Source organism: Pteropus medius, unplaced genomic scaffold (genome assembly GCF_902729225.1).
Source record: "Pteropus medius unplaced genomic scaffold, Ma_sr-lr_union100, whole genome shotgun sequence".
NCBI classification, from domain to species: domain Eukaryota; kingdom Metazoa; phylum Chordata; class Mammalia; order Chiroptera; family Pteropodidae; genus Pteropus; species Pteropus medius.
In genome coordinates, this window is record NW_024350926.1 from 6,232,262 (window position 1) to 6,258,836 (window position 26,575).

At 37.0% G+C, this 26,575-nt stretch overlaps 1 protein-coding gene and 1 pseudogene across 1 annotated transcript; one reads left to right on the forward strand and one right to left on the reverse strand.

Annotated features, from left to right (window-relative positions):
* Positions 1–26,194, forward strand: TERF1 (telomeric repeat binding factor 1). The gene is made up of 10 exons (XM_039841862.1): positions 1–346; positions 3,995–4,090; positions 9,337–9,458; positions 10,838–10,924; positions 12,820–12,969; positions 13,700–13,809; positions 16,587–16,646; positions 18,170–18,258; positions 20,723–20,832; positions 25,717–26,194. The coding sequence occupies exons 1-10, from the start codon at positions 40–42 to the stop codon at positions 25,891–25,893; spliced, it is 1,308 nt and encodes a 435-aa protein (XP_039697796.1). The 5' UTR covers positions 1–39; the 3' UTR covers positions 25,894–26,194.
* Positions 5,604–5,725, reverse strand: LOC120585614 (uncharacterized; annotated as a pseudogene).
* Positions 26,195–26,575: the final 381 nt, after the last annotated feature.

Below are 26,575 nucleotides of genomic sequence, written 5' to 3' on the forward strand. Positions count from 1 at the left end.
CGGCGCTCGTAGAGGCGAAACTCGCGCCGGCGATTGAACATGGCGGAGGACGCTGCTGTGGCGGCCCCGAGCCCGCGGGGTCGTGCGGACGGACAGGACGCGGGCCCCTCGGAAAAGCGGCTGCCGGAAGCGGAGAGAGAGGATCAGGAGCAGTTCGAGTGCCAGGAACTGCTCGAGTGCCAGGTGGAGACGGGGGTGCCTGAGGGAGAAGAGGACGCGGGCCTGGTGGCGGAGGCTGAGGCGGTAGCTGCCGGCTGGATGCTCGATTTCCTCTGCCTGTCTCTTTGCCGCGCCTTCCGCGACAGCCGTTTCGAGGACTTCCACCGGACCCGTGACAGCGCCGAGGGTGAGTGCGGGCGCGCCCGGGCGGGGGCCTGCGCTGCGGAACGCGAGCTCGGCGGGCGGCGGGGGCCTGGGTTTCAGCCGGGTCCCCCGGGGGCGCGGAGAGCGGGGGCCCCAGGCTCTGATTGAACGTTGGCTCGAATCCGGATTCTCCTGTTATCGGCTCCTGTTTTTCTCCGGTTCTCAAGTTTTTCTGAGAAAAGTGAGAATAAGCCCCCTTTAGAGTTGATGCAGGACTAGAGTTAAAATGACAAAATGTCACCTAACCCAGTGTGCAATTCTTTTTGTCTCCTTTGGCGCTTGTATTTGTCTTTCGACTCGGGTATTCCTGTGATGACATTTAGTCAGCAGTTTCTGTGGTCTCCACAGTGACCTTGGCCTCCGTGTTTTCTGTTAATTTGTGAGCTACTGAAACCTCATTTGGCCTACTTGCTCAGTACTGTAGGCTTCAAAATTAAACTGTCAATGAAACCTACTGCTTAGACAAGACAGCCTGTAAATGATGGACAAAGACATAGGTCGATAGAGAAGACTTAGCCTGGCTTTTTGAATAACAGAAAGATGCCCTGGTATTTATTTCAGAATTGACACTCCACTTATTGCCGCTGAATGCAACCCCAAGGTAGTGTGGAATAGAAAATTAAATACTTAAAATCGTATTGACACATTTTACCTTCACAGCAAATAAGTTAGGCAAATAATTTTAGTTTATAGGAAAGTGAACTAGTTAAGCAACCTAAAGTATTGATAGCTTTGAACTCCTTTTAAGGAGTGTTCCGGACCTATAGCTTATCTTCCAATTCAAGAACCTTTCCTCCAACTAACTGTATCACAGATAACACTAGAGCCATGGCTAATTAACATTAATTAGAAAGTTAAATGAGAGGATAATGAAATGGGAGAAGAGCCAAATCTCCCATGCGGAAGACTTTCAAGTAATTTCTGTAACTACTCTGTCCTCAGGAGGTGGAGCATAACTCCCCTTTCCTTAAGTGTGGGCTGCACATAGGGACTTTATTCTGAAGAGTACAGTATGGAAAGGGGGGAAGAAAGAGTAAATTTATACTAGAGTAGCCTGACAGATTCCATAACTCCAGCCTCATCATGAGAAAAAAGCATCACACAAATCCCAGAAGAGGTACATTCTACAAAATGCCTCTAAACTGTCAAGATCATCAAAACCAAGGAGTCTGATGACTAAATGTAATGTGGTACCCTAGTGGATGGGCTCCTGCTGCAGAAAAGGAACAATGTAAAAACTAAGGAAATCCGAATGAAACATGGGCTTTAGTTCATGTATCAATATGGGTTCATTTAACATATACTGTATGAATATAAAATGTTAATAGAAGATGCTGGGTGGAGGGTATATGGGACTTCAATCTTCACAATTCTGTAAATTTAAAACTATTCTAAAAAGTAAAGTTTATGGAAAAAGTAAAAAACCCTTTCAAGGTTCTAGCTCAATACCCAAGAAATAATTTAGGCCACCTCCATAATTTTGTGGTTAAAGGCGCAGAAACCCATACAGTAAACTGTTATTCAAGTTGCACAGCTAATCAGTGGAAGATACGCAAATTGTGATCATAGTTTTGTCTCTGTATTCCCATTTTTGACTGAAAGGACTCCCTTTTTTGTTTTCTGTATAATTTCATTTACTACACTTTCCGTAATGTAAAAATGCACAACTCAGTGCTTTCTAGAAAATTCTTAGCTCTTTCATTCTAATTCAGTATTCTCACACCTCACTTATCTCTTAACGCCTTTTCCAGACTGTTATTCCTAACGTGTCTCCTACCTTGGGAAGCATCGAGAGGTGATGGTTAAGAGCATGGAGTCCGGAATAAGTTGCATGAATTAGATTCCTGGCTCTACCACTATACAGCTGTAAGATCTGAAGCAAGTTACCCTCTTGGTACCTCAGTTTCCTCCAGTGTAAAATAGAGATAATAATAGCGTTTACTTCATTGGGCTGTTGAGAGAAGCAAATGAACTGATATGAATAAAGCAAGGATTCACGACCTAAGCACTGCTAACGATTTGATCTGTATGGCCGAGGGTGGAGGAGAGTGGGGATGAAGGGGAGGTTTCTTCTGTGCGTTACAGGATGTTTAGCAGCATCTCTGACCGTGTACCTCCCCCTTCTACTCATGACAATGTCTCCAGACATTGCTAAATGTCCTCTAAGAGACAAAAGCACCCCCAGTTAAAAGCCACTGGTATAAAGTGCTTAGAGTAGCACCTGGTATTGTAATAAGTGCCTAAATACAGCCCCTGTCGTTGCTAGTCATTAGATCCTTGTGTGTTTTACTGTGAGCAGTGTTTGGTTTCTGGTATGGAGAAAGAAGATAGTCACACGTTCATCTGGAGTAGGTCTTCCTTGTTTGTTTTATATATTGCCTATCATTAGAAAGAATAGAGCGGCAGTGGTATCTAGGATATCCAGTTATCATGTAGTTGACAGAGTTGAATGTGGAGAGAAGTAAATATAGAAAGGTCTGACTTTCTTCCCTTCGATTAGATATTTCTTTCACTTTGCCCCATACCATACTTACTCATTGTGGCACTTAAATAAAATTTTAATTAGTCACTTGCATAACTTTTTAATTTGTGCTCTCTTAGACTAAAACCATCATCCAGGGCAGGGACTGGCTATCTCTTCATTCAGTTGTCCGTCCCTAACATTGGCTAGCAGTCGATGTTCAGTAAATAGTGAATGAATTATGTTTAAATTCTATTTAAATTTTGTGCTGTCCTTGAATCCTATTCAATTATATTATGGATATATATGGCTAAGATAATTGCAAGTATAGTTTAAGACAATGGCATTTTAGAATTGAGGAAATAAATACAAATAAGCATATTTATTTGTCTTATCTGCTTAGTGGCTGCAGGACTGCTTTTCGGTTTGCTAGTTAATTTAACCTTTTTATAGGTTAAATTAAAAGCTCTGGGTGAAGTATAATGCTAACAGTGGCAACTTTGGGTCTTTAAACATTTCCTTAGAGAAGCCCTCCCTGATTCCGCCTCCCTCCAGCTTCACACTGCAATGTCTCTTTGTTTCCATAGCATTCTATACTTGTCTTTTTTGGTTTTCTCTACCTTTTTCCTTTAGGTGTTCAGTCATGCGTCTTTCATTGCTACGTGGTAGTAAACTTGCTGAGGTCCAGAATTGCGGTTTACTCACCACTGTACATACCCACTGCCTAGTGTAACATCTAGGTGGGCATTCAGATATCTGAGAGATTAATATTAATAAACATGTATTTAAAATGAAGCTTTATAAACTGAACAGCCTTTCAACTGAAACCTTGACAGAAATAATATAAAATATTGCCTATAATGTTAGTTTTAAGGCATAAAATAAGGTTCCAGATTAGGATTTGACACATTTTACAGTTTGCTGTATCTCTCCCTTTTCACTAGAGTGCTACCTGTGAAAATAGTTCTAAATACTCTACATGTGAAATATCAGTTTCATTTTGCAAGTGTTTATTGCTTTTTTTTATTCAGATTTTTTTTAAGTTGTCTAAAAGCATACAGCTCTAAATTTATGATAATTTTTGTATGATGTTTACACCTATTTTCTCAACAAACCACATAGGGACTGCTGGGTCAAGGTTTTAATAAAATTCACTTTTTTCTTTTTCAGCTATTATTCATGGACTCTCCAGTCTTACAGCTTATCAGTTGAGAACTATATACATATGTCAGTTTTTGACAAGAATTGCAGCAGGAAAAAGCCTTGGTAAATGAGTTTTTATCTTATATTGTAAATATATCAATCTATGTCTAAAGGTAAGACAATGAGAAGAAACAGATGGGAGCTGTCATTTGTTTTTGAGAGTTGCCCACATGTGTTTGTTGTATACATCTACACACAAGCATATCTAAAGGAAGTAAAAGAAATAGCCCATATCTTAGAGCATTGGTTCTCAGACTTTAGTCTATTTCAGAAATGTGAAAGGACTTGTTCAAAAAAAGCAGAATGCTGAGGCCCCTTCCCCTCCATGAGTTTCTGATTCAATAGGATGGTCAAGTGGCCCTGGGGTGATGTCTAACAGTTTCCCAGGTTATTCTGATGCTGCTGTACTAGGCTTCGTGGGCTTTATCATGGAGACTTTATGTTAAACCTGCATGGGAACTTTGTGGTAACTCTTATTATCATACCTACTCCATTTTTTACTGATATTTGAAGCCTCTTATTTGAACTTGATTTCAGCACTTATTTATATAAGGGATATGACCTATAGCTGTAACTGCTCTCTCCCTTGTCCCCATAGTTCATTTAAGATTGTTATGGGCAATCTTAAATGAACTTAAATGATTCAGTTTATCAATAATGGCTGATCTTACAACATGATGATTTAAAAGACCTTTTGATTCGAATAACTACATAGTTATTCGAATTTTTACAATTTACAAAATACTTTGCCAATAGTCCTGAGTGGTAGGCAGTACTTCCGTGAAACTGCTCACTTATACACATGTTGTGTTCCACAGAATCCCAGTGTGTTAGCACATCTCGCAGTCTAGCTCTGGCTCCTGTAGCACGCTTTGTGTTGGGGGTGAGGGTAGGTCTGGAGTCGGTGCCAGGCCCCCAGGTGGATAGGACGTGAAGCAGAGTAGATGTAGGGGAGGTGGAATTGGAGGTTGGTCTGGGCCTGCTGCTGAAGAAGACGAGCTGACGGGGACACAGCGGGTGAGTTCCTGACCACGCAGACCACAGGTTAGCATGGTTGTTAACAGAGTAGTTCTGTAATTAAATGTGACAGAATATTCTCAAGTGCCCAAAAAACCCTTCCTCCAAAAAAAAAAAAGGGAAGTGGAAAAATATTCAGATTTTTGTGTGTGGTTTAATCTTGAAATACATCAGAATCCCATTTTGTCTTAGACATACTAGGCCAGGGTCAATTACCAAGAATCAATATATTTCGCCATAATGGACTTAGACGAGACAGCGTTTAAAACTTCAATTTTCATATTAGGTTTTCAGTTAAACATACACTTTTGTATTTTTTTTTTAGTAGTCGCTGTATAGCAGCACTTCCTGACAGAAATATAATATGTAATTGGAAATTTTGTAATAGCTACATTAAAGTCAAAAGAAATAGGTAGAATTAATTTTAGCAATACCTCATTTAACCCAATATCTCTAAAATATATGCCAACATCAATATAAAACATGTTAAGGAGGTATTTTACTCATTCTTTTTTTTTCAGTAAATCTTTGTGTTTTTTGTTTTGTTTTGTTTTGTTAACGCTTACAGCACCTGGTGGTCTTCCTAGGTGATCTCCCATCCAAGTACTAACCAGGCCTGACCGTGCTTAGCTTCCGAGATCAGACAAGATTGGGCACGTTCAGGGTGGCATGGCCATAGACTTTTTTTAGTAAATCTTTGAAATCTGGTATGTATTTTATACTTAAAACACATCTCAGATTGGAATAGCCATATTTTAACTGCTCAACAATGCCATATGGCCGGGGGCTACAGTAATAGCTTTAGTCTCCTACACCACAGAGAGCTTTAAGATCTGGCAGATGTCTCCAAGGGGAGATGTTTGTTTATGGCAGGCTCTTCTTTTCATAGGACTTTATCTCTTAGGATCTGTGAGACTCTGAGAGATTTCCTACCTTTTCCACCCTGGCTTCTTGCATTGCCCCAGAACCCAGCAAATATCCCCTGAGGAGAAACCTGTGTTTTCAGTTCTTCAGGTTTCCAGTCCAACAAGCTTGCCCCAAGGAAACCACCAGAAAAGAAGCTTTTCTTGTTTCTCTACCCGCAGTAAAATCTGCCTGCCTGGAGTAAACTGGATGCCCAGCCTTGAAAATAAATGAGCTCAGGGAAGAAAACAGCTACAGATCTTCAGCTCACCTCAAAATTCTCTCTCTGGAATTGTAGTGCATCTGGTTCTCATTGCTTCCACAGCTATCTCATGTCTATAGCAGCATGTTTTTGTAGTTTATTCGATTTTCTTCCAGCTGTACTCAGCATTGGCCTGCTGCGGTAGCCTACATCCTACCTGAAAATGAAGCTCTACATCGTAAATATTTTGAAGATCTAGCATATACATTTTTTCTGTACCTCACAGTTAGAAGGAGGAAGATGGATTAGAAAGAAGGCTTAGATAATGTCAGTCAAGAAGGACTTATTAGGAAAGACAAATATTAAAATGAGGTTTTAGAAGAAAGAAAAATATGAAATGAAGGAGCATCGGGGAATCTGCCTTTGCGTTTCCATTTCACTGCTTCTCGGCAGGTACTCCAGCCACGCCAGCCATCTTGTCATTCCCGAAATGCACCTTTTTCGAGACACTAAGTTGTTAAGGGTGCCGGTGTCTGCTTTTACCACTTGCTAACTGTGTGACCTCTAGATCTCAAATCCTCCTTTATAAAATAAGGTTGGTAATATTGTGTACTCTTTTAAAGAAATTGGGTAAAAGAGCTACTGTGTGTTAAGCACTTAGCACAGTGCCCGACACATAATAGGGCCTCAGTAACTGTTAACTATGAGTGTGAATGTCTTGTACACCTCGCCTTCTGCTCCATCTTCTTGAAATGTTCTCCTCACCCTTGTCCTCTTCACTTGGTTATTCTTAATGTCCCAGTTCGAATAGCTTCTCTTTCTTTTTCTTTCTTTCTTTTTTTTGGATAACTTCTCTTTCATGAAGGACTGTATTTTAGTATCCCTTCTCCGAGCTAACACTCTGTTACTCTGATACACTGGACTCTCCTGGAGAGTTCTTAGAAAATAGAAATGTGTGGCCTCTATCCTATGCTAATTGAATTAATCTTGGGTGGGGGGTACACCTATGCATCTGGCATAATACATAATTTTAGTAAAGTACCAGTCACACTGGTTTGTCTAAATGTCTCTCATAGTTCACATATAAGTCCCATAAGGGCAGACACTTTTTCTTTGTTTGCATCTTAAGTATCTGGTACAGAGCCTGGAATATAAAGAGACGTGGTATATGAATGGATATATTTTTATATCTAAAATATTGGAGAAAGAATTAGGAAAGAGCAACAAGAAATGAAGTAGAAATCATTGAAACCGCTAATATTAAATTGCATGTTCCCTGTAATTTTTCAGAGGGAAAAAGGAAATTCTCTTAAGTATGTTTGCTACATAGTTGCTATGGAACTAATAGTGTATGTGGGGATTGGGAGGAATATAGTAAATAGCTCCTGTTTCAAACTTTGAAATATAATCATTATGCATTATAGAGTACGTAAGAGATTTGCTGCCTTCATGACACTGCAAAGCTAATGAGATTATTAAGTAAGTGTAAGTATAAAACACTACAAGGTATAACAGATAGGAATAATGATACAAGAGATTTAGAGAAAAGAAATTTCCTAGTCACTTAGCTAGAGTAAGGAAGGAATTCAAGAAGGAGGTAGAGTTTGCTCTAAACCTAAAAGGATTGATGGGTTTCATTGGAATGTGAAAATGGCATTCTAGGCAAAACAAAAACAGTTATTTGGAGAATCAAACTATAGTTTACCTGGAAAGTAGAATTCCTGATTTCCATGTTTAACTCCCACAACTTGCTCCTCACCCAGGCTTCCTATGTCAGTAAGTGGCAGTCCCTTCCTCCAGCTGTTAAAATCTGAGACTCCTTTGTTTTCCTGACACTTCACATCCAGTCCACCAGCCAGTTGTCCATTCAGAGTTCCCAGACACTCCGTCCCTTCTCCGTTATCACAGCTGGCATGCATCCCGCTTGCCCACTGCTCTTGGCAGACTGACCTCCCTTCTGCCTTTTGAACACCAGGCTCCTATCAGGACACTGCACTTGATGGTCCCTGTGGAGCACTCTTCCTGTAGATATTTGTGTGACTGCTGCTTCTGCTTCACATTGTGCTGATCTTGGCTCTCCTTCCCCCTCACTTCTGGAGAGAGGCCTCTCCCACCTGCCCTACCTGAAAGAGCCCCTCCCCCATCTTTCTGGGTTCCTAGTACCCTTTTCTCTACTAGCCTTTATTACTCTGAAGTTAAATTATCTGTTAACTTGTTAATTTATCTATCTGTCGTTAGCATTGTGAGCATCCTAAGAATAGGGGCTTAGTCTTATTCACTGAGATAGTTCAGTTTTTAGGCAAGTGCCTGCTCATAGTGAGTGCTCAGTATTTATTGAATGAATGAATTATAGATTATAGATGTAGGACATACATAGTGAAGGTTCTGAATGTCAGACCGAGGTGTTTGTAATTTGCTAAGTAGTTATCAGCTACTGTGAGTCTTTGATCTGTTTTAAGAAAGTTTAACAGTCGTGCAAATATCTCGTTAAATATTCACATAACTCCTATGAGATAGTATTTACTTTCACTATTTTGTAGGTGAAGAAATTGAGGTTTAGAAGGGTGAAAAAACTTTCAACACCACACAAGCAGTACATGATGGGTCTAGAATAAACTCCAAAGTCAAGTGTTTTAAACCACTCTACAATCTTTTGCAACAGATTGGATATGGTGATGACAAAGAGGAAGGAGTGAGACAGTGGCTTCTCAGACTTTAAGCCTTGGTGATTAGAAGAATGTTGGTAGAGAAATAACTTCTTGAAGGAGCCTTTTTCAAATATTCACAAGGATTTCAAGTAGTATAGGCTAAAATCGAATTCAAAATAAACTCATTTCATGTTCTAGAGGCTTGTTATAATGCAGTTAGACTTGGGACCGTTTAAGAGCTTTTACTGTGACACCTTATGTACAATATAGCTTGCTTTAGTTCTTGAAATCAATATTTTAGTAAAGAAAAGCTTCAGATGTTTCGTAAACTCATCTAGCTTTTTTCATTGTTAAAGTTGATTTTAATAAGGAAACTAACTTGAAAAATTAAATCACTTCCCTAAACTGGTATATACAAAAACAGTGCCTGGCAGGTAAAATACACTCAGTAAATACCTAAAGAAATGAATCTTTAAAAATTGACAAACTAAGGTTCTACTTAGCTTTCTAAGTTGCTTGTTTTTGTGCTGGTTTTAAAGATGCACAATTTGAAACTGATGAACGAATTACACCGTTGGAATCAGCCCTGATGATTTGGGCTTCAATTGAAAAAGAACATGACAAACTTCATGAAGAAATAGAGAATTTAATTAAAATTCAGGTATGAGTATTAATTTTGTATTTAAAATTATTATTTTGCTAGAAAATAAAGGTATGACATCTGAAGAAATTAAGAGCCACTTGATGTAAGTTGCACGGTAAACCCAGAGTAAAAGTTAATGTACTCATCCTCTAGAAATTTGACCTTCGCTTTAATGTTGGTTGCCTAAGCGTCAATTTCCCTCACTTCCGAAAATGTGCTGCATCTATTTAAAGATCAAGCAACTTTCAAAACCTGTGATTTGCGCTCTCTCATTTTTTATTTAAAGATTATAAATATGAAAAAAGTAGAATATTGGATTAAAAACTAAATGGATTTTTGTGATCAATGTAGTTTTGAAAATGTAAAGTTTTAACTACATAGAATTTTAGGAGTAGCCTATTAAAGAGTGAGAAGCCAAAAAAGCTGTTCAAAGATATGATAAGGAAAGTATGTTTTGCTAACAGACAAAGCAAATATAAGGGATCCCAAAAAATAGGGATTTTGTTAGATAAATAAACTTTTCCTTATTTAAAAAAGAATTTTTTATTGTTGGATAGAAAACCCATGTAGTGGCCCACTTTCCTAAGAATCATTGACAGTGTAGTGACCGTCAAGTAGAATTAAGACCTGAAAAGAATGGGCAGAAAAATGACTGCTTCTTTTAAGAATTTCTACCCAGGGCCGAGATTTGTTATTTTACCCCAATTTGGGAGGGCTCTAGAGGAAGCAGGCCTTTGTTAATTTCTAGTATAAAGTTGCATTACCATGAAATACATAGTGAACGTGTAATGTATTTTTTACTATTCGCCAGATACTGTTCTAAGCACTTTTATATATAACTGTAATCCTCAGAACAACCCTATGAAATAGGTACTATTATTTTCAACCTTTTACATGTAAGGCAACTGAGGCACCAAAAACTTAAATAATTTGCCCAAGTTTACAAAGCTACTTAGATGGTAATGGTCCCATATCTACCACATTCGTTATCAAAAAGGCCAATTTATAAAATGATTATTTGAAAGCATCTGCCTTCCTGGGTTTGTTTCTATTAGAAATTTTACAGGGACCCTAACTAGCAAATTTTATATATCCTAAGTATCACAAATACCATCTGACTCCTCTCTCATTTTCTATTTGTTCAAAATACGTAGCTGGGTCCTAAGTATACATAATGTAGCTCCTAACTTATTTATTATTACTTGCCTTTAATTTAGCCTAAATTAGAAAGAGCGAGAATGCTGGGTGTTTATTAGTAAATATGCAACAGGCCAATGAAAATTTTTTCTGTCTTTTTAAACCACAGTTATTTTACCTTTGAAAATTTTTTTTATATAACAACAATTAGATATTTTGAAAAGCGATCTGAGGTGTGTATTTGTCATCCTATCTTTTAGGCTATAGCTGTTTGTATTGAAAGTGGCGATTTTAAGGAAGCAGAAGAAGTCTTTGAAAGAATATTTGGTGATTCAGATTCTAACACGGTAATTGTTTAAATTAGAATCAGAATTTTAGAACTGTTTATATAGAATGAGGAATGTTCAAAGAACATCAGAGGGATAAGGAATGATTTATCTTTAAACAGCAAAGGATAGTGCTGTCCAACAGAAATATAATGCAAGTCACATGTGATTTTAAGTTTCCTAGTAGCCACATTAAAAAAGTAAAAAGAAACAAGTGAAACTAATTTTCATAACATTTTATTTAACCCAATATATTAAAAAAATAATTTTAACATTTAATATAAAAAAGTATTGAGATATTTTCACTCTCTTTTTTGTCTTTGTCTTTGAAACCTGCTATTTTATACTTTTGTCTAAATTCAGGGCTCACATGCTTTGAGGGCTCAGTAGCCACGTGTGGCTAGTGGCTACTATATTGGGCAGTGCGGGAATGGAAGGAGGCATTATAACTTGCTTATTTTTCTAGAGGTTTCTTATGGATCATTAGTAGTTTTGTGTATATTTTTAATGTTAAGGTCGATAGCACTTAAGTTTTTAAATAATAACAAAGTGCTATTGGAGTAAATTAAACTTATTCAAAGCAAAGATAGTTTCAGTGAACTTTTTATTGAACAATAGCACACCTCTAGCAGAGTACACGTATCATAAATGTGTAAGTAGTTGTGCTACTGCTGTTTCTGGGGTGTAACCCTCCAGCTTGCAGCAGGAAGCCTGATACATTTATTGGATTCCCTGCTCCTACTTTTTGCCTCCACACTGTGAGGCTACCGAAAACCCTACTCTGCTTGGACCTCACAGAAGGGGAAAACCTTACAGCCAGTAGCATAAGAGAAAGTACTGAATCTCACTGGTGTTAGTAATCAGTACTGGGCAATACCAAGTAACATTTGAAATAGCATTTCCTGCACTCCGACAGTCAATGAGTAAAAGGCTTAGAATACCAACAGTTGGCTCAAAAAGTGGAGAAATGGTAAGGCTGCCATGCCTTCCTCTCTGGAATGTAAAGTGGTACTTAAACTTTGGAGAATATTTAAGCAAAATCTATATAAGCATGCATTCCAGCAACTCCACTTCTAGATAAGCACCCTAAAGTGGCTTTCAGTGCAAATTTTAAAAGCCATAAAGCTTTATTTTGGAGGAGCGGGAGGAACAGGCCCTACTGAGATGGTCTGGCATAGAGCCTGAGAAGTTGAATTTTTTAAAGTTCTGTAGCTTTTATTGTGCAACCAGCTTTGAAAGAGCTGCTGTTCAAGAGAAACTTGTACTGCGCACAAGAAGACATGGAAAAACATTGAACAGATTGTGGTAATAGAAAATAGCCTAAATTCTATCAACAGGCTACAAGAATGGATGAAGAAATGATTTTTTGATCAGTGGAATACTACATAACAGAAAAAGTAATTAGTTCTACAAATATCAAATCAGTACGGATAAATCTCATATACATTGAGTTGGGCAAAATATTACAAGTTTCAGATGAATATATATAATATAACATTTATATGAAATTAAAAACTCTGCTAAACAGTATTTACTACATATTGTTTACAGTTGTATACATACGTGGTGCAAGTATAAAGAATGCACGTGTATGATACATTCTAAATTCAGAGGAATAGTTACTCTGGGGAGAGGGAAGGCTGCGGGGTTACCAGTCAGGTTAAGGAAGCATACAAGGGCTGTCACTGGACAAATGTCTTTATTTCTTAAACTTTGTAATAGATATTCAGGTTCGTAATTTATTTTTTTTAAAGTCAGAAAGATACATTAGTGGGCCATTTAAAACATGAAAAAATTTTAAATCTCTTAATTTTGCTTCTTTAACATTTATAAAGTGATCTTTTCAATTAAATATGACAAAATTTCTAGTATCTTATTTGTGATTTATGTGTTAATGTTTCTTCTGTTTTCTTTAGCCTTTACGAAGGAAATTGCTTATGGTAATCTCTCAGAAAGATGCATTCCATTCCTTCTTTCAACACTTCAGCTATAACCACATGATGGAGAAAATTAAAAGTTTTGTGAATTGTGTGCTCAAAGAAAAATCATCAGCTTTTCTAATGAAGGTATGACTATTTCAGAGAGACGTGGTAGACTTGATTGAAATTGTTATAATAAAGGAGAATACTTGAAATAGAAATTCTATAAAAACAAATCAGAATTTTATGTAATTTTTATAGAAGAATGTGGCAAACGTTACATTAAGTAAATCTAAAGGGTTTATTGGTGACCTTTGTAGTATTTTTATAACTTTTCAAAATAAGAGTTAGGTGAATTTTTCAAAATAAAAAAGTTGAAGCAGAAAACAGAATGAAGAAGTAAGTGAAAAATATTTAGTTTAAATTTTAAAGAAAATTTTAGCATATTTTTGGAAAAAAGTAAAATTAAGGTAAAGAAGGGCCTTTACATTTTTTTTTAAGGCATTTTATCCTCTGTCTTGGCCTCAAAAGTTTTTAACTTAATATATTATAGTGGATCATTGATTAATTTGAGGTAGTTTTATTTTTAAATATCTGGAATCTTTATTGATCGCAAATACTAACCTTTTATCCTGAAATTGCCTAGAGGGTTCGTGTGTATCAAATAACATTTGCAAGGATAGACCTCCATAATGCTTATAAACCAAGCAAGTAGCTAAAATAGTTGCTGCTGTAACAGTTACTGGAGAAAATAACAACATAGGGCCTTTTATTGGCCTGTAAACAGGTGCTTTAGTTATGACTGTCAAAGAATTAGAAGGCTTAATTTAATGCTCTTTGTTTAAAGTGGCTCAGTGCATTCGTTCCTTTGTTTAAGGCAGCAGCAAAAGTAGTGGAAAGTAAAAGAGCGAGAACAACAGCCTATCCAGATAAACCTGACAGTGACAGCGACACCGGAACTGAAGCTAATCTGGATGTAGGGAGAAGGTTTGTCAATTCACTGATACATTTTTTGTTTTAAGAGTACAATGTCTTCAGGTAAAAGTGATGCTAGTGAGCCATTATTAATAAAAATAATTACTGAGCAGTAGGTATATTGTCTTGCTGATGACTAACTTTTGGCTGTTTGGAGTATGTATGGCTTATGCAAAATTCTGTTACATATGCTAAACAAAAATAGAGAGTGAGAAAACGTGCAGTTTAGATAGTGTGAGTAATATCATTTACCATTCTCAGGGGACATGTGCTCTGGAACAGCATTGAATTGGAGACCTGACTCAACTGTGTCCCTTAGTCCTCGGGTCCCACGTGCCCTCCTTAGGTGACTCTTTTACTGTACTGCAGATTATTCGGTCTTTTAAGACCTTGTTCATACATCTTCTCTAAGCATGAGCTAGCCCACTTTGTTGGTCCTCCGCTGAAGAAATTGTGATTTGCTCTGGTGCTGGAGGGAAGCCGGCTTGTCAGTCATTCATATCAAGAGACGAGAGTTCAGTCTCCAAAATTATTTCTTCTTTAGAGGTTTGTGAGGGTGATTTTTACAGAATTGATTTTTGCCTTTTGCTTTGACTTTAGAAACTAACCCTATCGAAGACGATAAACTCTGCCATTAGAAAAGTCTTCCTCTCTATTGAGCCTGTGGTCCATTGGTCCATTCCTTCTCTTCTTCCACCCTAACCCAAGGCCACATAGTCACATCCTGTGGTTGGCGTGGATGTAATATTACTGTTTATTCTTGGGACCATGACTTGAGCCCTTAAGGTGGGGTTTGGGGTCCAGGTTGGACGAACATGGCTTTGGTCACACCTCAGGACTGAGCTCAGTCATCTTACAGTCTCCTGTCCATGCCTGTGTGAGTTAGGGTCTGCTCCTCGCTGCTTCATCTCCCCAAAGACTCCATTAAAGCCTTATTTCCCACTGACTTATTTTTTTCCGAGACCCATTTTGAGAAGTACAAATTTTATTTTTATTGGCTCAACTATTTCATTTTGTTTAGGAAATCAAAGATTAGTAATACTAAGACCGAATACATTCTGTGGCCCAGCCTTCCTGCCCATTGTAATACTTCTTTAAAATAAAATTAAAACTTTCCATAATTCCTACCGATAATGAACACATTTCCTACGTACCAGCACTTACTTCAGATGCCCTCCCGGACAGACAGTGTGTATAAAACAGTTCCTGGTGTCATCTTGCTCTGTGCCCTGCATCTTCTTCACTTCATACATCCAGCTGTCTCCCCAGGTTATGAATCCCATCTCAGAAACACGTCTCTAATCCATTCTTTCTTATCATTCATATCCTTGATTATTAGCTTTGTACTGCACGAGTTCATCCTTGACATGACTTCCAGAGTTAGCTTCCCATGAAAACAAATCTGTTTAAATCACTTCCCAGTTTAATAGCATGCATTAGCTTCCTGTTTCTTACTAGATGAGTCAGGGTCTATTGGCATGGCTTACGAAACCACATGTAGACGCTTTCAGTTTTGTTCATAAACAAGTCTGCACCTAAGCATTGACCCCTCCTTGCCTACACGTACGGTACTTTCTAGCAACACAAAACTCCCTGATCTCGAAATATTACAAGCTCTTTCATGCCTCTACCCTTTCTTCAATTTTGAGTCTACTTTTCTTGTTTTCGCCAAGGCAAGCTCTTATTGGCCATTTAAGATCTAGCTCAAAGATCACCTATAAGAAATACTGACCTCTCCAGAGTTGTCACTTCTGTGCTCCCTTAGCACTGAGTTACATATCTTGGATAGTAACATAACTTTGTCTGTCTGTATCTCTCACTAGATTGAGAATTCTCTGGAGGTTCTTAATTAGTTCTGTGTCCGTGGTGCCTAGTTCATTATCAGGCATACATTAGAATTGTAATACTAGATACAGAGATCAAAACCAAAACTAGAGACAAAGTAAAGGTCAAGAATCAAGCAACTATCAAAACCATCCTGGAAGCAAATAGAATCAGGACAAATAAAGCATCAAATTCACCAGTATCAGGACAAGAATCAGCAGGATGCGAGTGAAGCGAGGATAGAATCAGAAGTGATTGCAAGGTCAGACAGATGCTAGGACAGATGAAGCCCTCATGTTACCAGCACTAGATGAAATAAGTATTTTGCTCTGAAGAAGCTTATAAACTATTTAAGACCATAAGAATTGTCAGTGTAAAACAAACAGTAGCAGACGTTATGTAATTTGTTGTTAAAGTTTATAGATGGCCATAAATGCTGAAGTTGATATGGGCAGCTTCAAGGAAGTTGAGCACTGAGTGAGGCCTTGAAGGTTAAGATTTTTACAGGTGAGTGGAAGAGGAGGTGTCATTTCAGGAGAGCGTAGTTCCCATGAAGGCATGGAAGGTGTAAGTGGTCATGCTGTGTTTGTGGAAGCCAGTTTTAACTACAGCAAAGGGAGGAATTTGTTAAAAAGTTCAGTCGTCGACTGATGAAGGGGACAAGAAATTAAACTTGAATTCATGGAAATAAAGATTCATGGGAGAACTTTTAAAAGCCTGACATACGAACGATTAATTACAACATTAATTCTGCTTAACTTGCATGGGGAAGCTTGATATGATAGCTAGTAAGCACATCTGGGCAAATGTTAGCCATCTTGTAATGGACAGTATATGTCCTAATGTTACTAGGATTTCTTTCCAAAAGATTTTTTATTAATTGAAATATTTAATAAATGGACTCTGTGGAAAATAATGTTATGAAAAGTTTATTACATTTTTACATTTTTTTTCTTCTTTTAAAGTGTTAATGACAAACCATCTGCGGTAACGGAATCCTCAGATGATACAGTATCCTTGCTGAGGTGAAGTAAATTGGCAATTTTCTTCTCTGTCTTTAAAATCTTTTTAGCAACTCATGCAGACCTAGACATGTTATAATAACTGCCACATAAATGGTATGATTTAAAGACTGTCACAAGGCCCTGCTTGCCTCTGCAGATACTCAAGACCCTGGTGTGGCCTGGAATTCCAAACTCTAGAGACCTGCCTATGGGGTCCTGGCTTGTTTCGCGTTGTTTCTACAAAACCATTATTGGAATACACGTATAGGGAGTACTTTAACTTAGAGTAGATGCTTATTAAACTCTTATTCTGCCACAGAAACAAGGATATGATGCTGGGGCAGAAAGAGGATGGAGGTTACATGTCTGATGGCCGTCCCGAAATCCGATTTTATGAAAAACTGTATTTAACTACTGGAAATGCTGTGGAGACAATCTAACACGTTCAGAGAGCAGAAAGTCTGCGTGAATGATTTCAGAGATAGAACAGTCGAGATGCTGAATGACAGACACAGTGGCTGACTTGGTCAATGGGAATGGGGAATCGAGGAGCCAGGATGTTATGTGGGTTATCCATGGGAACACCAAAAAGTTCATGGTAACAGCGGCAGTTGGGACGGAGAAAGATCTGTGAATGATGGGAAGTACTTGAAAGGGGGGCGAGTGGCTATGATGAGTGGTAAGTGGCAATTCACCTCAGTAATGTGATCATCAAGGGCTACCTTGTCAATGGAAGCAGGAAGTAGGGAATGAACAGTATAGGGGCCACCTCCAGGACCCGGTGGTTCACAGAATGAGGTTAAGTGTCTGCATGGGAAGCCTGCAGAGGAGCGATACACCATCCCCAGGGCAGAGTTAGATTTTAGACGAGGCGAAGAGGTGGGGAAACTGGTGAAGAGACGAGAACGGCGTTCTGCAGAGCACAAGAGAAAGTCTTGGGAGGGAGGGAAAGGATTAGCAGGTGGCATAGAGCACTTGTAGGGGTAAAAGTATAGGTTTTTGGTGGTGATGGAATCACTGGAGTGAACTACTTCTTTCGTCAGAGTTTGCTCCTCTGTAAAATTGGACTGATACTAACTTTGCAGGGTTGTCAAGAAATTCTGCCACATCCTCTAATTCCAAACAGCCTTACCTTTCGAAAAAGCCCTTTTTGGAAGCTATGATCAAGTGATATCTGCCATCATGTATAAAGGAATTTTGGCTTTTCTCTTTGGGAAATAAACTTATAAACCATAGGAGAGAATGCAAGTCAATACTTTCTAGTCTGAGGATTTTTTTTTTCTTGATCTCTCTGATTGGAAGACCAAAAGAATCTTGATTTCTGAGTTGATGAGATGGAGGAAATAAGTGATGGGAGAGAGGGAAGTCTGATAGCAAAAATCAGAGGCCAAAAGTTAAGGTGGGCACTGAGCAAGAATAGCACCAAAAGAAACAGGCCAAAGTAGAAGAATGCTCTAGAACAGAGATAAGACAAATCATCTGCCATTTTCTATAGCTTTTCTAGTCTTTGTGGAACCAGTCACAAGCTTTCATGTGTCATGTAGGTCTCACAGGAATCTCTTCCTATCTAAGTCACAACATGGAAGACAACAAGGCCTTAATGAGAAAGAAGAAAGAGCAGAAACTAGTCAAAGTGAGTACTCTTATTACAGTTTTAGAAGTGGGGAATTGATGTATTCTGGAAAGCCAGCCAACCCTGGACCTCATCACCACACACACAAAAGGCACTTCAGAACACTGAAGCGCAAAGATCAGATGTCCTGACTTCACAGAGTTAGAGGTGGTGATTAATTTGGAAAGCTCTTCTGACTGCCTCGCTTAGAGTACTGTGGATCTGGGGGTTCATTGCTTTTCCACATTAACTTTATTTAGCAACTCAAAATAATTGTTCATCTGAGACATAACTATAGCTGATTCTTATTATTTATGATAGTTATGTTCTAGACAGTCTCTGTGAACAGCGAAGTAATGAATCCTGACCCGCTGCAGGGATACAGGGTTCAGTTCCTTTGGGCCTCTGGTCACAACATTTGTGTCAACTGATGAGTACATAACCTTGTTTTATGTGTTTCTGTTTAAACATACCTTATCCTGTTTAAACATACCTTATATATCGTTGATTCATTAACATAAACTCATGGCCAGCAGCACTATAACTCATGCCTGAGGGAAGTATCTCTAACAGGCATTTGCTCGATAAGGAACGTCATTGCTTTCTTGCACTTAGAAACACTGGATTGCGCTTCCACAGTACACTTGGGGGCATTTTAAACAACAAAATTACCACCAAAAAGCATGAAAATAGGCTGTATAAAGGACACTTATTGATAGCATGAGTGCTAAAACAGGAAGGCGGAGCTTCACCTTATTGAATCTCAGCTGGGAGCATTTCAGGTGACTCAAAATGTTGCCATTCTGCACATGTCCACCGATGACCACAAAAGCACTGAGTATTGGCTTTTGATTTACAAATTTTAGTAGGTAAGTGAATTCGCAAATACAAAATTATGAATAATGAGGAATGTCTTCTATATATAGAATCTAGCTACCCTCTTTGTTGTGTTAAGAATTTGTTATCCTTATTAAAGGCATTGATTAAAAAAACCAACAATAACCAAAAAAAGAATCTTAAAAATAGTCCATAATTATTTTCAATTACAAGGATCATAAGTTCCTCCTTAGTGTTTTTGCAGTGAACAAACAGCTATTAAACTGACAGTGTTCTAGGTACTATACTAATACAGGGATTTTTAAGCATTATTGATCCAAACCTAAATACTTACTGATCAATGTAAAATAATAAATGTAGCAACTTGATGCCAGGCACATAGTAGGCCTGCAGTAAATATTAATTGAATAAATTTATTCATAGTTGAGGGCTGATGGCATGGCCACTCTTAGCTAATATTTCTAAATTATAGCTCTGAAACATTACATACATAGAGGTTATCATCATCTTTGTTTTAAAAGATGGTGAAGTTAAACTCAAAGAAATACTTGCTTCATGTTAGTGGAGTTCCACAATTTTTTTCTACATCTATTACTAGAAAATGGCTAAACTAAATTAATTCTAAACTAAAATAATATAGTTCCCTTGACCTCCTTACGTGCCTATCTGACTAACTACAGAAACTGCTTGGTATCAGGACCTGATTAAACCCTGTACCTTTAGCAAGAACTGCAGGGATGCTCATGGCCCTGGGTGGACTGCCATTCCTAACATATAAAGTTTAGATTAATCGTAAGTTCTTCGAAGAATCCTGTTAAATTTTTGATTTGAAATTGTGTTGTAGTAATAGAAAATTTTGGAGAGAACTGACACAATTATATTAACAAAAAGTATATTTAGATTGTCATATATTTTCTTATAACGTATACGTTATACACACACATATATAGGAAAGCTTTGTAATTTATAATATACAGATCTTGAATACTGTTGCTAGACTTATCTCTAAGAATGTTACATTTTTGTTACTATTGTAAATATTCTTTCAATTTTTTTAATTAAATATTTTAACTTGCTAATGTACAGAAATACTATTGAGTCTTGTTTATTAATCTTATATCTAACCATCTTGCAAAACTTTTTAATTCTATTTGTAGATTCTTTTAGATTTGCTATATAAAAATTTTTCTTTCAATAATTACAGTACTATTTCTTTTCAGTTACCTATACATTTCTTATCTTACTAAATTGACTGAATAAAAAAGGGAATAAGGAAAAGTTATACTTACTACACTGTGTCAAATCATAAATACCATCTTAAGAAAATTTCAACAATCCTGTTAGATAAATATTATTTCTCTTTTTAACAAATGATGAAAAGGCAGGCTCTGGGAGGTGAGATGACTTGTTTAAAGGCATATAAAAGAATCAAGGTTCAAAACACACCCTCTGGTTTTCCAGTACTGATCTTTGCACTGTACCATGCTGCTTCGAGATTCAAAGGGGGGAAAAATTAAGCACATAGAATTCTTTTTTTAAAAAAAATAGCTAAAAAATTAATAGGAATTTCATAGTAACCTTTAAAAATACCATTCTTCTTTTTCTTTTAATGTGAAACAATTTTTGATGATAGTATTTCTACTTTTAGGTCGAGGAAAGAGAAAAGATAACAGTAGACAAGCCATTGAAAGCAAGAGAGTACATGCTTTAAACAATCAGCCAGCAACTTCTAAAAATCATCGATCTAGGAAAAAACAGGTATTTATTTATTATTTTTAAAATAATACTTAATGGTCATTAAAATCATAACTTGAATAATTATGATTATTTCACATCCCATCAACTCTAAAAATATCTTGAGTATAAAATGTTTCTTCTTGGCTGTCTTTGATTTTGCCGTCTTAGATTAATTGACCAATCTGCCTATTCAGTTCTAAGAAAATACTTCACCTGCATTTTTAAAATTGTGTTAGGTTGGGTATTGATGACATTTATTTAAAAGTCAGTTCATCAGATGTAAGGTGGGACTTAATTTAAATGAGAGTCTTCAGTGCTTTAAAAAAAAGAAAATACCATTTTATACAGAATTTTTCTGTTCAGAAAGTTAAGATAGGTCAGTTTTAAGACTCACTTCATCTCTTTCTCCTGTCAGTGATTAAAGGTCCTGTGCCATCTGTCCAGTGTCTGAAACTATCGTTTCCTATATTTTATCTGGTTTTCTAGTTCTTTACAGCAGTGAATAAATCTGGTCTTGTTCTCTTATGGCTGGCAGTGCAAGGTGATCCTACTTTTTTCCTACTCTCCTTTATTTAAGAATTTCTTCTTAATAAGCTTTTTGCAAATGGTTCATATTGAGATGTTAGGTCAAGGCTCGAGTTCTAGGCTACGAGAAATATTTCCTGTGGCTCACGTCTTATTTTGGCCTTGCTTTCTCCCCTGGTGAACATAGCAAGCAACTCCTACTTTTGATTTTCTTCTTGCAAATATTGCTTATCTGTGATTCCTGATTTAGTCCTACCACCTCTGTTTTTGGAGCTATTGCAGATTGAGGGAGGCTCTTACTTTGGAAAAATGTACACCACAGGCTGTCTTGAGATCAGTCTTGAGATCAGTAAGCAGAGTAACTACGCCCTGATTCTTTGCGTACCTTTTGTCAGTTTCCACTGATAACGTATACCTTCCACCTGTATTCTGGTTCAGGTCATAGCGGTCTTCTAATTTTATCAAAGTTTGGGATTTTCTTTCTTTCCTTGTTGCTGTTGGGTAAATTCCTGTGGACCTTATGCCACCAAAAGTCTTATGTATTTTTGTCTTTAATTTTTTTTGCCCTGCAAACATGATGTGCCAAGGTATAGATTTGGGGGTATTATCCGACATTGTGTTTTCTGATCTTCCTAGATCTGTTTTGGTCTCTGTCATTAATTTTGGGAAATTCTCAGCCATTTAAATCTTCATTTCATGCCTTCTCTCTTTTTCTGGTGTTCCATTACATGTATGTCACATAGTTCTTGGTTCTTGGCTATTATTTTTTCTTTTTGTTCTTTGCTTGTCAGTTTGAGAAGTTTCTGTTAATATATATTCAGGCTTACTGATTCTTTCTTGATCCATGTCTAGTCCTCTGATGAGCCCGTCAAAGGCGTCTTCATTTCTCTTTCTGTGTTGTTGATTTCTGGCATTTCCTGTTGATTCTTTCTTAGGGTTTACATCTCTGCTTACATTTATTTTTCCATCTGTTTTCACCTGTTCACTTTTTTCCACTAGAGCCATTGGCATATTCATCATAGTTATTTTAAATTTCCGCTCTGATAATTACAGCATCTTTGCCATAGCTAAGCCTGATGCGTTGTCCCTTCTGATAGTATTCTTCACCTTTAAGTGTACCTTATAGTTTTTTGTTGATAGCTGGATATGATGTATCAAATAAAAGGAACTAAGATACATTGGTCTTTACTGTGAGGTTTTATGTTTGTCTGGAGAGGAGTTATGCTTTATTTACTATAGCTATAGGTATCAGGGGCTAAAATTTCCTTGTTTTTATCTTTCTTGTCTTTGGATTTTCCTACAGACTCTTCCTTAGTGAGAGTCCAAGGCAGCTCTTTCAGCTGAGGCAGTTGTTATAGAGGAGCCCAAGTAGTGTGATGTTAAGATGGGGAAGGAGGAAAGGTAGCGTTCTGTATGACTATATTTTCACTATAAATGGTAGCATTTTTAAAGCATTATAAAGCATTGTTTTTTCCTCCACAGAAAGAAGAAATCAAATATGTTATATAAACTTTTTAGCTTTAGGAAAGAAGGATTGGTGCATTTTAATTTGTTATGCACTCTTTGTATTTTGGGGTGTTATGGGCATGAGAAGAACGGTTTTCGGAGTTTTATTGATTCTATTTTTAATTTTTTAAGAGAAGCAAAGACAGAATAGCACAAAGGACAGTTTTTTTAATGTCCTGGAATATATCATTTTAAACTCTTTGTTAACTATACGTCATTATGAATGGAATATAGTATAATAAGTGAAATGTTTAAAATGAAGAAATGAAGAGTTTTAAGAAAAAGTAGATCTATGAAATTTTACTGCCTTTGTGTTTTCTTTCTGATCTGATGCTGATAACCCAATTGTGTCACTTACTCAACTCCATAGAAAGCGGGAGTTGGCGTCTTTAAACTCTAATCTTTTAAAGAATATATTTAAAGAATATAGTTATTACTGCTATATGATCGCTTGTTCCATATGATGTTTTTAAAGATTCTTTGACCTTTAAATCATAAATGAAATTAAGCAAAGACTATAAAAACCTTCAGATCAAACAAAATAAGGCATCATCAGTCTCAAAGAAACAATATATCAAGTTCCTCTTCTTCAATAGTAGAAAAAAATATTTAATGTTAAACACTGGTTTTCAGTTGTAACTTTCTTCTCGGTCAGAGGTTGGCAAGTTTTTTTCTGTACAGGCCAGGCAGTGAATATTTTAGGCTTTGAGAGCCACATACAGTTTCTGTCACATATTCTTCTTTTCTTTTTCTTTTTTAAAAATAGCTTTTTAAAATGTAAAAACTATTGTTAGCTCCTGGACTGTGGAGACAGCCTGGAGCTGGATTTTTGCAATAGCTTGCCAACGCCTGCTGTATGCGAGATCCACTGGAAAGCACTGCTTGAACCTGTTGCACCCAGGAACCTAAATAGGGTTCAAGCAGAAAATATTAGTTATTTCTTGAGAGAAATGGGCTTTGGTCTTATATCAGGTATCATCTGTAATTGCTATTAAAAGTAATATAACTCAGATTAAAACAAGAAAATAGTGCTGTGTATATGAAATTCACATAAACCAAAGGCTACTTTTTAAAGCTGAATAATTGTGGCAACTTCATGCACAACAGAAAATGTTATCTTGGAGACCATAAAACTGATAAGCTTTTTAAGAGGAGTCTAAGTGGTCCCTGAAATTTCGTGTAAAATTGTACATACCTTCCCTTGTCTTGAACCACTTCACACACACGAGAGCCTCTCAGGGTTCGTCTGTGTTGTGGTATGTGCCATAGCTTTCATCGCGTCCTCAAAGATTCATGTGACCTTGAAGATTAATAACTCACTGCTGAAGTACTTTTAATCAGTACGTCCGCCCCCCTCCCCTTTAGACTCCTTGCCGCTCACATGCAAAAGTTCTGTCCCTTGGTTTTGTGTCGGTCGTAGTGAGGCTTTGTAGAGTGGCGACTGCTGAGGGGCGTGGGCTGGTCGATCTGTGGAGGTCACAGGACCTTCTTTGTCTAGAGATTGCGTAGCTGTGCACCGTGTGGGCAACACGATTGTTCATAGGTGGCAGCTCAGCCTCTGCAAGGGACTTAATTATGGTCACTGCCAGTTTTGTGGCATTTACACAAGATGGTTTCCATCTTGTGTTTCTTCTTCAAGCCACCTTGAGCTCTTTTTCACAGTGCATCAGACAACTGAGGTAGATATTTTTTCCTTTAATTGTAGTAAAACACGCTCAACAAAACTTACCAGCTTAACTGTTTTGAAGTGTACAGTTGGGCGCATTAAACACATTCATGGATATTGTTGTGCCTCCATCACCACCATCCAGCCGCAGAATTCTTCATCTTGCAAAAAACTAAAACTCTGTGCGCATTAAACAGCTCCCCGTTCCCTCCTCCCCGTCCCCCTGCAACCACCGTTCTACTTTTTGTTTCTGGGATTTTGACTCCTCTGGGTACCTCCTGTAAGCGAAATCATACAGTATTGTCATTTTTTGTGACTGATGATGAATTGATTTTTAAAGAAATTGTGAAAGTCTTCTGAGGAAATTAATCATAGTCTAGACACAGTAAATCACTCAGGTGGTCATATTGCTCTTCAGTATGTCAGCAGAAGGAATAACCTTTAGCAAATACTGAGTAGCTGTCATTTTTTTCCTCTGTATGATAGTGAATTTGATTTTTTAAAAAATTTTAGTTATTTTCTCCAAAAATAAAATAGTATAGTTTTAATTTGTGCTAGTCATATTTTCAAAAATATGTTTTTACAGAAGATTTGAGTTTTACCTGTGCATGTACTTTGCCCATCATAAACAGAACAGGGTTTTCGCTAAGTTCATTAATAAAATATTAAATATTCATAAATTCTATTTAGAGGTATGTGGATTACAAATACCAACTTACTGACCACTGTAGAAAAGCATCTTGAATGACAGTGTATGGGCTTAAAGTCAGATGAATTGGGGAATTGGATTAGTGTTTACTCTGTCGCTTTGTAGCTCTCTGATCTTAAGCAGCTGAGCCATAGAACATGTACATAAAAAACAGTAATATTAAGGGCCTTTAAAAATGTTACGAGAGATCTTACTTAAGTTTAAGAAATGTATACAGAAATTCTTCCATCTTTAAGAAATTAATATTTTAAAAAGTCATTTATAGTAGGTATGTTCTTTAAAGAATTGTAGTGAATAACTTCTACTTTTTATTTACTTTCGATGGATGTTAACTAGACTTATTCCTTTAATTGTAGTAAAACATGCACAAAAACATTTCATAATATGTACAAATATCAAATCATTGTGTTATAACATAAACTAATATAATGTGATATGTCAATCATACCTCATTTAGAAACAAAGAATTGTCTCTGAATAACTTTTTTTTTATCAAAAGGCATGGCTTTGGGAAGAAGATAAGAATCTGAAATCTGGTGTGAGGAAGTATGGAGAGGGAAACTGGTCTCAGATACTCTTACATTATAAATTCAACAACCGAACAAGCGTCATGTTGAAAGACAGATGGAGGACTATGAAGAAGCTAAAACTGATTTGCTCAGACAATGAAGACTGAATGTGATTGTAAAAGCTTGATAAAAGGACAGTTAAATATTTTGATTACTCCATTTTCTTTGAAACTTGGTGGTCATTGATGTGTCTTAAAATTTTTATTTAAAGCATTATAGTATTTTTTTTGTGACACAGTCATTTAATTAATATGAGGATTTGTTCTATATGGGATTATATGCCATCACTGCATTCTTTAAGAACCTTTTTACTTTGATGAAATGTAAATCTGTTGAACCCCAGTGCTTTCAGTACTTCTACCCCTAATCCGTGTTCCAATAAAAAATGAAAACCTGTTAAGAGAAAAAGTCGATTTCTGTTAAGCTATTCTGTGTCTGTAGGCTGACTTCATCTCCATGGCACACACATCAAAGAGGTTTCTAAATCAGTGAATAATAGGCCTTTGACATAAGAGGTGACGATTTATGGCCTCGATATATTAATTACTTAGAATGATGTACAAAGTAATCTTGAGTTTTAACATACTTAAAATTTTCCTTTCAATAGTTTCATATAGAGGAAAACACTTAAACAGTAGTGACTGTAGGATAAAATTTGTACTGTTACCGAGAACTGCTTCATGTGTCGTTCAGGTACATGTAACTTTTGTTCCAGTTAAAACTTTGACAAAGGTGGTTTTATTTTTTATTTATTTATTTATTATTATTATTTTTTTTTTTTAAGGTGAA

What these genes read in the sequence shown, in the direction of transcription:
- TERF1 (XM_039841862.1), top strand. Translation starts at nt 40, where the DNA reads ATGGCGGAGGACGCTGCTGTGGCGGCCCCGAGCCCGCGGGGTCGTGCG. An exon ending in GACCCGTGACAGCGCCGAGG is followed by an intron (nt 347 to 3,994) that starts GTGAGTGCGGGC and finishes TTTCTTTTTCAG; the next exon opens with CTATTATTCATGGACTCTCC. An exon ending in CATCAGCTTTTCTAATGAAG is followed by an intron (nt 12,970 to 13,699) that starts GTATGACTATTT and finishes CCTTTGTTTAAG; the next exon opens with GCAGCAGCAAAAGTAGTGGA.